Below are 12,573 nucleotides of genomic sequence, written 5' to 3'. Positions count from 1 at the left end.
TTTTTGGGGTATCATCCATCAGCTCTGACCCCAAAACAGATGTTCTGGACAGAAAGACTCCACCCAAGAGGCTTTGTACCCATAACAGGGGCTCCCATGAGAGCTACAGTTGGTCCAAACAGCTCCATGTGTTGTTCTCATTCTGGGTCAGTCACCAGAAGGCATGGTTAGTTTTGGAAACGCAACTTTTGCTGTGGTAAACTCTTTGTTACTGTCATATCTTATTCCAGGCCGAGCTCAAGGTCTTTCAGGATGAATTGAGTTTGTCCTACCAGATGCTGTTTGGGTATAAATCTGTGCTGTAAAATGCTTAATCAATTATCGTAAAAATAATTTTAGAAACAGGTCAAAAGGTGTCAAAAGCTGCGTCATCAGAGGCCCCTGACGGGCAAGTACGCAAATCTGTGCGTGGATATGAGGGCATAGGCCTAGGAGCATCTATTTTGCATGCTTTTAGTCTTCTATTAACAAATTTGCCTTGCAAAATATGTTGAGCGTCAACCCTAACGAGCCTATTTCTAACCATTTAGTCAGAGGGAGGAAAAAGCAGGTTAGGAGAACGAAGGCATCTGTAATTCATCCCTCAAGAACAGATGCACGACGGAGCAAAGCTCATTTACGGGCTTGTTAGCTGGTTTCTCAAAAGGCATCTGGAATGAGCTTCGTTTCCTCTGGCCTACTTTCTAGATTCCTGGAGGCTTCGGCGCTGCTCTCTCTTGTGCTCAAACTGTACATACACATACAGTACGTATACACGCATGAATGGTTCAGACTAACTCTCCTTAGAGGGCTGGAAGCTTGTCTGTATTTCTATTTTAGCCTCAGGCTATCAACACTATGGCACTAGATCTCAGGCCTACACTGGTGGAACCTCCTAAATTGGCACCATACTTTAATCTCAAGGGGAAGAATATTTGGTGCACACATTGATCACGCAGACTGCGAACCACACACATGAAATATATCTCACAGGAGACTGACTTCCACGCACATCCACACATTTAGGGGCCAGCCCACAGGTAGCCTGAAGCTTTCAAAGAATATACGAGCATAACGATGCTGTGTTCAGGGGACCCAGTATGATGCACAAACACACACTTGGAGGATGTAGATAGAAAACTCCCTCAAGCATTAGTAATCAAAACATAAAAAAAAAAATAAAGTGCTGGCTATCTTTTATGCAAAATACTCCTGCCTACTTACTATTTCCCTGAGCAATGAGAGCGCTGAAATCGCACTGTTTCACTGTCAACTTACGGGACATTAATTTTCCATGAATACCAAGCGAGCCCTTTAGTTTCAGTTGGTTTATCCCAGAAATCCTGTACAGTTTCCATTCAGTGGCAATGATTAAAACAGAAAGCAAGCAGCCTATCTCTAAGAAACACTCTCATATCACAGACAGATGTCCCCTCCAGTCCAAATCAAAATGACAACATTTCCAGGTTTCTTGTCTTGATTTTTATTTAATTTTTTTGGTGCAGGTTTCCTCTGTAGCCTGTAGCTTTGGAGCAAAGTGCTGAGTGTGAATGACGCAGGTGTCTCTTTACTCTGTGTCCTCCTGTAACAGAATGAATATTACTGTAGGTTGGACTTCCTGTGGAGGGACAAATTCAAGAGGGAGTGCGAGGAGATCGAGACTATGGAGAACCTCAACCGGGTGCTGCTGGAGAACGTTCTACCTGCTCACGTCGCCGAACACTTCCTGGGACGCAACTGGAAAAATGAGGTGAATTCCCAAGAAAACAGTCTTACAATATTAATATATATGTTGAGTTGTGGTACTTAACTTTCATGTTTTATTTATGTTTATAAGTATTAAAGGAACATTTTGATGTTTTGAGAAATATGCTTACACTGTAGGTTGTATTGTAAGTAGCTGGAGCCAGAAGCCCGTCTGCTGAGTTCGGTGCTCTCATCATCAGGATGAGGTTGCCAGGCAACCAGCATAGACTTCAGAAAATGACGCTACCGTCCACAACATAACCCTTAGGGCCAAATTCCTCTGGGCATGGATACGACACGTTCTGTGAGCGCCACGGCAGTCGGAGCTAATCACAGCCGTTCTAGTCAAAGTTTCATAGCTCTGCTCCGCAGTGAATACGCGACTGTTCTATTTTTGATTGACGCCGCAAGCAGCCCACGACAATCTGCACAGGGCAACTCGAGCTGGCTGGAAGTCAGACACAGAAACGGCATAGAGAAACCCGTTGATTTTCAAAATAAAACCAAAAATGACCAAATCTGAGCAAGTTAACAAAATCTGTCGGGCCAAATTCTTTGAAGTCATGACCTGTGGGGTTCCTCCGTTAGTAAAATCACAATTTGTCATTCGCTTTTTGGGTTTTGTCTTTAAACAGAGCAAGGCTCTGTGTTTCCCTCTGTTTCCATGCTTTGTGTTAAGTTAAACTAAGTGACTGCGGAGGTATTGGTCTTCTCATTTAACTGTCAGGAATAACAAATCAGTGTATTCACATTGAATCAAATTTAATAAACACATTTTCTTTGCTCCACTTTTCATGCTCTGCTCCTGTTGCACACTGTCCCTGCATACATGCTGTAATTGATGTAGCCTACTGGCCTAACATACTTTCCTTTCCTATATATCTCATTAATTCCTTCCAGTGCTGTAGATTTTTGGCCATGCTCTGTACCTTTATTTCCTCTATTCTAACATCCATCTTACTCTCTGTCTTCCCTTTGATGAATGCTGTTACTATTTTGCCGCTGCGGTGACCCAGTGTCCTCACAGAGATTATTAAAGTTTCATTTTATTTATTTAAAGAGTCAGTGTCATTGTTCAGCGTTAGATATTCAGCTCATAGATCTTCTTCCTGTGGTCCAGGCTCATTGAAACTACAGATCATTCATCATTAACCAGTGCTCGATCAATGCGACACATCCAGCTTTTAACTTCTTCTTGCTTGTTATCAGGACCTTTATCATCAGTCATACGACTCGGTGTGTGTGATGTTCGCCTCCATCCCAGACTTCAAAGAGTTTTACACCGAGTCGGATGTCAATAAGGAAGGACTGGAGTGCCTCCGTCTCCTCAACGAGATCATAGCAGACTTTGATGAGGTAAACTCTTCTCACTCTGATAATCCTGAGGAAAAGATATATATCCGACTGTTTTTCTGAGAAGCAGCCACACTGGGTGGTTATTCTCTAATGTGTTATGTTATCTGCTGTAATTCTTCATGCGTCCACAGCTGCTGTCCAAACCCAAGTTTAGCGGCGTGGAGAAGATAAAGACCATCGGCAGCACCTACATGGCTGCAACTGGACTCAATGTGACACCGGGACCAGAGTGTGCACAGGCATGCTTTTACACACACACACATGCACATACAGACACATCACATGACCTCAACACATCAGGCTCACTATAAAGTTAAAGCTCCTATTGTCCAGGAGTCATATTTTATAACAGAAGAAGCAAAGATGAAGAGCGGGGTTGGTAGCCTGAGCTCGCCTCATATTCAAGTGACTTGTCATTTTTCATTCATGGTCACAAAACACGATGAAGCGTCAAAGCATTCATTCCTGTCCAAATACATTTGAAAGCTTTCATCCAAGCCTCAGTTACTCAATACTACACTCATTTGAATATATCACTGGATGCAAATCATCACTCAGAAATGTGACAGCACGTCGTTTTAAGAAGAAATCCCCTTGATTGGTGGGAAATAGACTACCAGTTCACTAAACCCCATGCACGTAAGTTACTGTTGTTAGGCCTATCAAGCTGAACATTGCTGCATTTTCGCAATGATAAGAGCGGCAGATGTACTACTCGAAATTCCTAGTTCATTTCATGCAGAAAAGGTTTCTCAATTTTTCCACTTGTCGACTAAAATCACAATCACAACCAAGCATATTTATTAGCTATAACTTAGTTAAACTCAACAATTTTAAAGTCTTTGCATTGGCTACCTGTGTTTCAGAATCAAATTTAAGATTCTTTTATTGGTTTTAACCTATGAACCGTCTGGGATCCTCAGGTCTTCTGGGAATTGCCTTTTAATAACACCCAAAGTCAGAACGAAAACCCACGGTGAGGCATCCTTTTTCTACTGTGGTCCATGTCTGTGTAACAGCCTCCCTTTAAGACCTGAGGGCAGCAGATGATGTTATTGTGTGAAGCACTTTGTGTTACAGTTTGTATGAAAAGTGTTATACAAACCCAGTCTGATAAAATGTTCAAAGTCAATTCAAACCTATTAGGTGAATAAACACAGGGAATAAAAAGTATAAGAGAGGATGATCAAGACTTAAAAACTTTCTTATTTAATATGTTTTACATTAAAAAGGTTTTAAATATTTACATTCACCCCTAAATTATTACTGTTAATTTGACACAGCACACCTTTAACTTATTATTTTCCCCCTCTGCACTTCCCTTCAGGAACATGACAGACAGTACATGCACATTGGCACCATGGTGGAGTTTGCCTTTGCTCTTGTGGGGAAGCTGGACGTCATCAACAAACACTCCTTCAACGACTTCAGACTCAGAATCGGTCGGTCTTCACGACATAAATATGAGCATGAATGTGATTTTCTTTCCAAAAGCTGAGTAAGAAATGTAATTTATGATTTTTTTCTTCTTCTAGGGATAAACCACGGGCCAGTGATTGCAGGTGTTATCGGGGCCCAGAAACCTCAGTATGACATCTGGGGAAACAGCGTGAACGTGGCCAGTAGGATGGAGACCACTGGGATATTGGGAAAAATACAGGTGGGATTAAATACAAGTGCATGGCTTTCCATCTTGCCAGTAAAATTCTAGTCACATTTCTTTCTTTCCACGCAGGTAACAGAGGAGACGAGTTGTATATTATCAACACTAGGGTACATGTGTTCATGTCGTGGCATCATCAACGTGAAGGGCAAAGGAGATCTGAAGACTTACTTTGTTCACACAGAGATGACCCGATCTCTGTCACAAGGGACTGTGATGCCTTGAGCATGCCACACTAACTGAACAAATAAGACTCGAGAACACAATCACACACACAAAGTGGCCGTAGAAGTGATTTGTCATGCTCCGTAACTAAAACCCATTACCAGAAGCCAGCAGTACAATGGATAGACAATTGTCGAGAACCAGTTTTGTCTTTAGCAACACATTGTAGAGCAGGGCCGAGGCGCACCGCCAGAGTCCTTCAACACTGCATTCTGGATGGTCTTCACATCTCAAGTGTAACAAGGACTTTGCGCCGAGGAGTCTCTTCACTGTCTAAAGGAGTGCCTGACTAAAGAGAGGTTTGCTAAATTAGTGCAGCTCTCAAGGATCCCAGTCACCCGTCTGTACAAAAGTAGTGGTGTGGAGCTAATTAGTGATGCCAGTGTTGCAGCGCTTCAGAGCCTTACACTTGAGCAAACTGAGCTGCCTTGTCGAGCTGTGCTTTTTTTTTATATCCGCCTGGTCGGGACTGTGAGCCGGTTTGTTCCATTTTATTTTAAATGAATGTTACAATAGTTCATTGTCATATAGAGCAGTCGATGCCAACAAATCGCTAGTGTGATGGGTAGTTTGCCAAAACCTGTGAATTGTATTTATAGCTTTAGAGCTGTGTTTGTGTCCCAATGACGAGTAGGAGGACTCAGGCACAGGATTCAAGAGGAAAGTTTCTTTTTTTATAATCCATCTGCAACCAAACCAACAGCAATGTGTGTAAATGTTCACTGCCATCCTTTTGTTATCCATTAAACATTTGTATATAAATTGACGTCCTCTTCCTGTGCGTGTTTGTTTTAGTGCACCATGGCAGACTGATCACAGTCTCCACAAACATCACAATACACTCATAAAGCTTGTGAGATCATGAGTTTGAACGACTGGAGACGATACAGGTTTTCATTTGGCAGACGTGTTTATTGTCGAGATCAAACATGCAGCAGCACGAGTAATACAGACGCTCCCGTATATATCTTTGTCTCGAGTATGATCATTCTTTATTTAACAAAGGCTACAGCACATCAGCCAGCTTAGCTTAACACAAAGTCAGGACAACAAGCTATAACATTAATAAGGAATCTTTAGAGGTGCCGATTTGCAGATTTTGTTAACTTTAGAAAGAGCTGAATTGATAAAGGCACTGGCATCAATAATATCTATCAATTCCCATCTCTAACTCTGGCGTGAAAACGTTGTTTAATAAAGGCTTTCATTACCAAATACTAATTTGCATGCCATCTTTGTCATTTCACTCAGCTATTTTGCTCTTTCTACTTTTTGAAACGCCACATTTATTACCTCCCAGTCCTCTCAGATAAACACTGCGGCTCAAACACCAAACAGATTCAAACACTGTATCGTGTCTAAGAATAAAAAGGTCTATTTCTGCCAGAGTACAAAGGCTGAGGCAAATGAGAGATGTCAGTGCCTCAAAAACATCCTATTATGTAGGAGGCTGGTCTCAGTTGCGTGGGTTCAGAATTTATACTCAAAAATAATCCCAGAGAAAATCAAAGAGGTTAGTGATGCACAAACAGAACTGTTTATATAAGGCAAGGTAACACGAATCTACTGCATAAGAGAGATCAAATGCAGGCAACGTATAACGGTACATATGAACATGAATATGTGTTCAATATGGGCTTGGCTAAAGCAATTAACACCTGTGTAAAGGAATCTCAGTCCCTCCTGTCAGTTTAACAATTCATATTGTGCCTGTCATCCACAACATTCAGTCTCATAACAAAAACAAGCATTAGACTGAAAGCAGAAATCTGAACATCCAGACTTGATCTCGTACAAAACTGAGCTGCAATAACTGGAAGACATTTTTTGATTTATAGACCACCTGAACATTTAAATGACGCTCATACTGAAGCTTCCAGGAAAATGTCACTGTCTACATATTTTCTGAACTTTCACTGACAATAAGTACTTGTCTCGATAACTGCCAGCATATAACACAGTAATATATCATAATTGAACGTCATCTACTGTAATTAAATGATAGTTGAAATATTTGTTTTTTTTTTTAAATATAGATGAAGTAAAATCAATTAAGTAAACTAAAATCGACACACTGCACTGCTGGTTTTATTCATAAATGCAACACTTTGATCTCATGCTGGCAGACTTCAGCCTCTCAGATGGGGACCACTGATCCGTATCCTTCTGCCACATTCCACATGATCCCGTTTTTCCTGAAAAATTCAGCTTTTATGCAGGCTACACGGGCGTGCTGCCGGCCTGGCAGGTAGAAGGCGGGAACAGGACGGCGGCCGTGTTCTGAAGAGGAGCGCACGGGAACAACCCTGGACCTTTCCTGAGGTTGAGCAGAGAGGGAGTCAGAATAAATACTGAAAAGAAATAGTCAAAGACTATCAATCATCGTGTGTTTGGGCTGAACGATTTGGTAAAAAAATACCTAATATTGTGCATGTTTACTGGCCTGGTCCACTGATCAACTATGAGAATTCAAAATGCTTTAAAAAAGAAAACACTTTCACAAATATTTTGACCGTGTTCTGTGTATAAATTGAACTCAGAGCTTAAACAGCTTACACTTTACCTACAAAGCTCCATCATATCTTAAAGAGCTCATAGTACAGTGTTACCAAACTAGAACACTGCGCTCTCTGAATGCTGGGTTCCTTGTGGTTCCTATAGTCTCCAAAAGTAGAATTGGAGTGAGAGCGTTCAGCTATTAAACACCTCAGTCTTTTCAGGTACCCCCTGGTAACTGGCCTCCTCTCTAGGGTACAAATACCCCTGACTGGAAATCAGTGACCTAAAAAAAAAATCGTGACTGAATCACAGAGTAATGTATAGAGTAATGAGGTCACAGATGAGGCCAGCCATAGCTTTCACCTCTAACCACTTGTGAATGCATAAATAGCTTTAACCTAAAACAGCCTGATGGAGGTTTGTGTACAAAAACGTTATTATTTAATATCTCTGACTGTCCAGTAGCTCTAGCATTAGATTGGTAAAATTGGTAAAATATCATACAGAATTGTGAGGCTAAACACAGGGGATACTAATTAAGGTTCCTTTTTAATTAATATGATTAGTAACACCTGTGTTGACCCTACTATTTCATGTCCTGGACGGTGCTTGACACGCCTGTTGATCCGAACCTGTGTTTTAATGCTCTGAAATCTTTTTTGATATTTACAGGTGTTTACAATCGCTGCTGTACTGACTCACTGACCTGTTTTTAGCCCTAAAGTGTGTCCAGTGAATGTATTTTAGCACTGAGTGTGAGGTGGGGTGGTGTACAGCTTCGGGCCATTCCTGCTACTGTTCTGATGCATTGCTACCACGAAAAACATGAAGCCATTAGGTTCACTGCAACTGAAGTAATACTACCTGCTCTCTGCCAGAGCTGAGATGAAGACATGGTTGTTATTCCCTCTCTGCCTTAAATTTCATTTTATTCAATTGCTGCTACATTTAATATGGTACAATATTAGAAGGAGTGGAAAATAGTCTATACTGGGAAAAACTGAAGCGCACGTGTTGCTCAATATTACCCAGATCAGCAGTGTGTGTCACTGTGAACTTTTTCAGCAGATTTATAAACACCGGGGGCCTCTGACTTCAGGGAGGTCAAATTAACTATCTGCAGAACAGACAGTACCTGCTCCTGGCTGTGTGCAGATTCACTGGTGGGTTTAGTACATTTGCATAAGCCTCAGTGGAAACAGGAAAAAAAAGAAATAATAACACATTGCCATCATCCTCTGAATAGTTTATACAATAAATAGTTCATAATTCATTCATTTAAATGTGAATTCCACGACATAAACGTCCCAAATCAGCAGGAGCTGTCAGCCAACCACTCGACCAACTGTAATTATAAGCCGAGCGGTGTGTATGACTGCTTTGTTCACCAGCCTCTCTGCTTTCAGTGACCCAGAAACGCAGCGTGAACTAGTTTTCTTGACATGAATAATTACTCTACGGAGATGAAATGGCTTCTGAACAAAATATCAGCCACCACATGATAAAGACTAAATATGGGACATTCCTATGTATGTTCGTTGTGTGTATATATAGAACACTCCATGCTTTCAGTACTTAAAGCTTGAGAAGTTGTGTGCACAGGAAACACCAGGTGAAAGTGTTATTAGCTGAAAAGAGCTCATAATGTACCCCGGCCTGTGGTCTGTATGCCAAGTGCGTAGGTGGTCGGTGCTCAGGCGATGTCCACTGACGTCATTACTACTTCAACTACTCATTAAATTATTCTAACGGTTTACATGTGTGTGTACAATACAAGTAAAGCCACCTCTTGATAAATCAGGGCTGAATAATCTAAAGCAGTAATATAACCTAATTTATGAGATGAGAACATTGCTTTTACTGGACCTGTAGAGGTTGTAAAATCACTGTTTACTTGAAAACAGTGATCAAATTGATGCAGTAACTTTCTAAATGTTACCTCCAGTGGGGGAACATAATATGAAAGTCATTTTCAACAGTGTGGCTCAATGGTAGGTCAGCTGAAAAGGAAAATCAATGTATGTTACATTCCAGAATTTCAATATGTCGGATTAATAAATCCATCCACCCATTTTCTGTAACTGCTTATATCAGGGTCCAGGGCCGGTCCTAGCTATGGGCAATGTGGGCGGCCGCCCAGGGCGCATTCTCCGTGGGGGGCGCACGAACGCCCGAAAAAGCAAAAAACCTCGGTAATTTTCGATTAAGTTAGCGGAGCGGGCGCCCCGATAGCGTGGTGTTGACAAGGCAGAGGGGGGCGTCGGACAGACCGATGGGGGCGCACGCATTCCGGGACGCACGGCGCATCCAGGGGCGCACGGGCGGCCGTTCGGGCGCACGAGAAAATGTTCGCCTCCCGGGGGGGGGGGTGTTCGCCCAGGGCGCAAATGTGGCCAGGACCGGCGCTGTCAGGGTCGCTGTGGGACTGGTGCCTAACCCAGCTGACATAGGGCGAGAGGCGGGGTACACCCTGGACAAGTCGCCAGTTCATCACAGCCATTCACACTCACATTCACGCCTACGGGTAATTCAGATTCGCCAATTAACCTATTAACTTCATGCCTTTGGACTACGGGAGGAAGCCGGAGTTAATTAATCATTATAAGAAATCTTTATTAACACTAACAAGGCATGTCAAGCATCATTTCTAACATTTACACAGTCTGGCCCTTTGGTCACATTGAGTATGTGATCAGCTAGATTAAAGCCAATGCTGATGCTGATCCATAATGGACGTTTATAATGTCCCCATGTAAAAAACAAATGTCAACACTGACCTATCCTAATCTACAAGTTAACTTATATAACATATTTATGTCACATACAACAGAACTGAAGCAGCTGTTGATCATTTGTGGCCCCGGCTGTTAAAGACGAGTGAGGAGAAGTCAATGGTGGTCAGTCAATAAAATAGCATCACAATAATGAATCCCTGCAACCAAGAGAGGAAGAGATCGCTGAGCTTTCGCCTAGCAGAGATAATGATCTGCTTAAGAACTAAAACACTCAATAAAGTGTGGCCATTACCTCCTCATTTATGTCTAGTCCTCTTCCTTTATGGTGCTTTCTGTCATCGCGGTGCAGTTTCATATCATAACCCTCGGCCTGGTGGAACACTCGGTCATACATGGAGATTTCTGGGGCCTGCCAATGGAGAGACAGGGGGGAACAGGTGTTTATCATTCAAAGCCTGTCTTCAAACAGAAGGGGATCATTTTGTGCCACTTTGCAGAAGGCAAAAATGTCAACAATCTTCTTTTAAAATTGGTTGAGAAGAAGCAAAAAGCTTAGCGGTGGATCAGTCACCAGTGGTATTTCCATTTACCATTTAAAAGAGACCTTCACGTGGTATTAAAGTAATATCTTGGTCGGACAAAGGTTCCTTTTGTGGCTTAGTGATATTTTGATTTCTTTCTATAACTCAGAAAGACTGATTCTGTGATTTTAGATGTTTTATTCTCTCCAAGACCTTTTATTTATTTTTATTTTTCAACCATAACATGACTTATAACTGGGTTTTGATGCAGTGTTGTAATACTCAATATTTTTTTAAATATACTTTAAAAAGTTGTTCCATAGTCTGTAGCGCATGTCTCACCCAAAGAGATATGGTGAATATTAACCACATGTTCGCTACCTAAGTAGGCTATATACAGTCCGGTCTTGGTCTTGACTCGATCTCGCCCTGCCTTGGTCTTGGTCTCGCCCTGCCTTGGTCTTGGTCTTGACTCAGTCTTGGTCTTGACTCGGTCTCACCCTGACTTGGTTTGGTCTTGACTCGGTCTCGCCCTGCCTTAATCTTGGTCTTGACTCAGTCTTGGTCTTGACTCGGTCTCACCCTGCCTTGGTCTTGGTCTTGACTCAGTCTTGGTCTTGACTCAGTCTCACCCTGCCTTGGTCTTGGTCTTGACTCAGTCTTGTTCTTGACCCGGTCTCACCCTGACTTGGTTTGGTCTTGACTCGGTCTCACCCTGCATTGGTCTTGGTCTTGACTCGGTCTCACCCTGCCTTGGTCTTGACTCAGTCTTGGTCTTGACTCGGTCTCACCCTGCCTTGGTCTTGACTCGGTATCGCCCTGCCTTGGTTTGGTCTTGACTCGGTCTCGCCCTGCCTTGGTCTAAGTCTTGACTCGGTCTCGCCCTGCCTTGGTCTTGACTTGGTCTTGTTCTTGACTCGGTCTCGCCCTGCCTTGGTCTAAGTCTTGACTCGGTCTTGGTCTTGACTCGGTCTCGCCCTGCCTTGGTCTTGGTCTTGACTCGGTCTCGCCCTGCCTTGGTCTTGGTCTTGACTCAGTCTTGGTCTTGACTTGGTCTCTGTTTAGCTGGTCTAACAACACTAGTTTGCTGTGAAGAAAAACCTCTACAATATCTAATACAAGTTAAATAAAAGATGTTAATGAGTTTAAACATACTTTGACACACTGTATATTCTGGAGACACATTTGAAGGTGAAGGTTAAGCTACACTCTGTGACCATTTGAGCATATTTGTTGTTGCCTCATTAAAAGTCTTAACTAGCTTTCCATACCGTCACGTCTTTGTTAAAGAACGACATTTCTTTTGGCTCCTTCCGTCGTGGTGGGATGTGACTAAACGTAGACAAAGTAGAGAGAGGTTTGGTTTGTGCCTCGAGTGATACGTCCATCTTCTTGGCTTGAACAAAATCACTCGGTAAAAGTCATAAAACTTTCAGAGAGCTGAGGCCCAGCGGGACGTTTGCTGGTGGCGTCCGCGGTTGCTAGGATACTGGTGTCTGACATGCTGCGTTCAAGAGCTCTTTGTCTGTGTGTACTTCAGAGCTTCAAAGCGCTAAACGTGGCGTTCAAAGTGCTCCGTGAGTGTAATGAGTATAAAGCAACACGTTTTTTTTTTTTTATCAGTGTGACAGCTGTGAAGGAGCATTAATCACTCCTGCTGAGGGACTGGGAGGGTATTTGAAGTTTCATCATTTTAAATAATAAAATAAAATAAATCCCAGAGGATGCTTTTTTATTCTCTGGGTACATTTCTGAGATTTTTTTTATTTATTTTATTATTAAAAATGATGAAACTTCAATGGATTTAGCTGAAAGTCACATTTTTCTGTGAAGGCGCTGAGCTATTTTT

At 42.2% G+C, this 12,573-nt stretch overlaps 2 protein-coding genes across 5 annotated transcripts in view; one reads left to right on the top strand and one right to left on the bottom strand.

Annotated features, from left to right (window-relative positions):
* The window catches only part of adcy2b (adenylate cyclase 2b (brain)), a 45,377-nt gene extending 39,642 nt beyond the window's left edge, over positions 1-5,735 (top strand). For 2 of the 4 annotated variants that reach the window (XM_027287413.1, XM_019275598.2), the window contains 6 exons: positions 1,571-1,729; positions 2,935-3,081; positions 3,213-3,320; positions 4,409-4,523; positions 4,617-4,741; positions 4,817-4,969. In XM_027287413.1, coding sequence (XP_027143214.1) covers positions 1,571-1,729; positions 2,935-3,081; positions 3,213-3,320; positions 4,409-4,523; positions 4,617-4,741; positions 4,817-4,969 — 807 coding nt within the window. Of the gene's footprint in view, positions 1-1,570; positions 1,730-2,934; positions 3,082-3,212; positions 3,321-4,408; positions 4,524-4,616; positions 4,742-4,816 lie in introns of those variants that run through there. The other 2 variants (XM_010752822.3, XM_027287415.1) reach the window with 2 other exon arrangements.
* Positions 5,736-5,860: 125 nt separating this feature from the next.
* Positions 5,861-12,232, bottom strand: cfap90 (cilia and flagella associated protein 90). The gene is made up of 3 exons (XM_010752819.3): positions 11,996-12,232; positions 10,496-10,612; positions 5,861-7,286 (listed from the first exon to the last, which is right to left on the bottom strand). Exons 1-3 carry the CDS (start codon positions 12,110-12,112, stop codon positions 7,107-7,109), a joined length of 414 nt encoding a protein of 137 aa, XP_010751121.2. The 5' UTR covers positions 12,113-12,232; the 3' UTR covers positions 5,861-7,106.
* Between the last annotated feature and the right edge of the window lie 341 nt (positions 12,233-12,573).

The sequence above is a fragment of the Larimichthys crocea genome, chromosome XIII, assembly GCF_000972845.2.
Source record: "Larimichthys crocea isolate SSNF chromosome XIII, L_crocea_2.0, whole genome shotgun sequence".
In the NCBI taxonomy this organism is placed as follows: domain Eukaryota; kingdom Metazoa; phylum Chordata; class Actinopteri; family Sciaenidae; genus Larimichthys; species Larimichthys crocea.
The sequence above is the reverse complement of the archived record's forward strand: the minus strand, read 5'-3'. Positions and strand labels throughout refer to the sequence as shown.

Excerpts from the sequence above, each read along its gene's own strand:
- cfap90 (XM_010752819.3), bottom strand. The coding sequence starts at position 12,112 with ATGGACGTATCACTCGAGGCACAAACCAAACCTCTCTCTACTTTGTCT. Across the intron at positions 10,613-11,995 it reads TCTTTAACAAAGACGTGACG|GCCCCAGAAATCTCCATGTA; the intron begins GTATGGAAAGCT and ends CTCCATTGGCAG. Across the intron at positions 7,287-10,495 it reads GACTAGACATAAATGAGGAG|GAAAGGTCCAGGGTTGTTCC; the intron begins GTAATGGCCACA and ends GCTCAACCTCAG.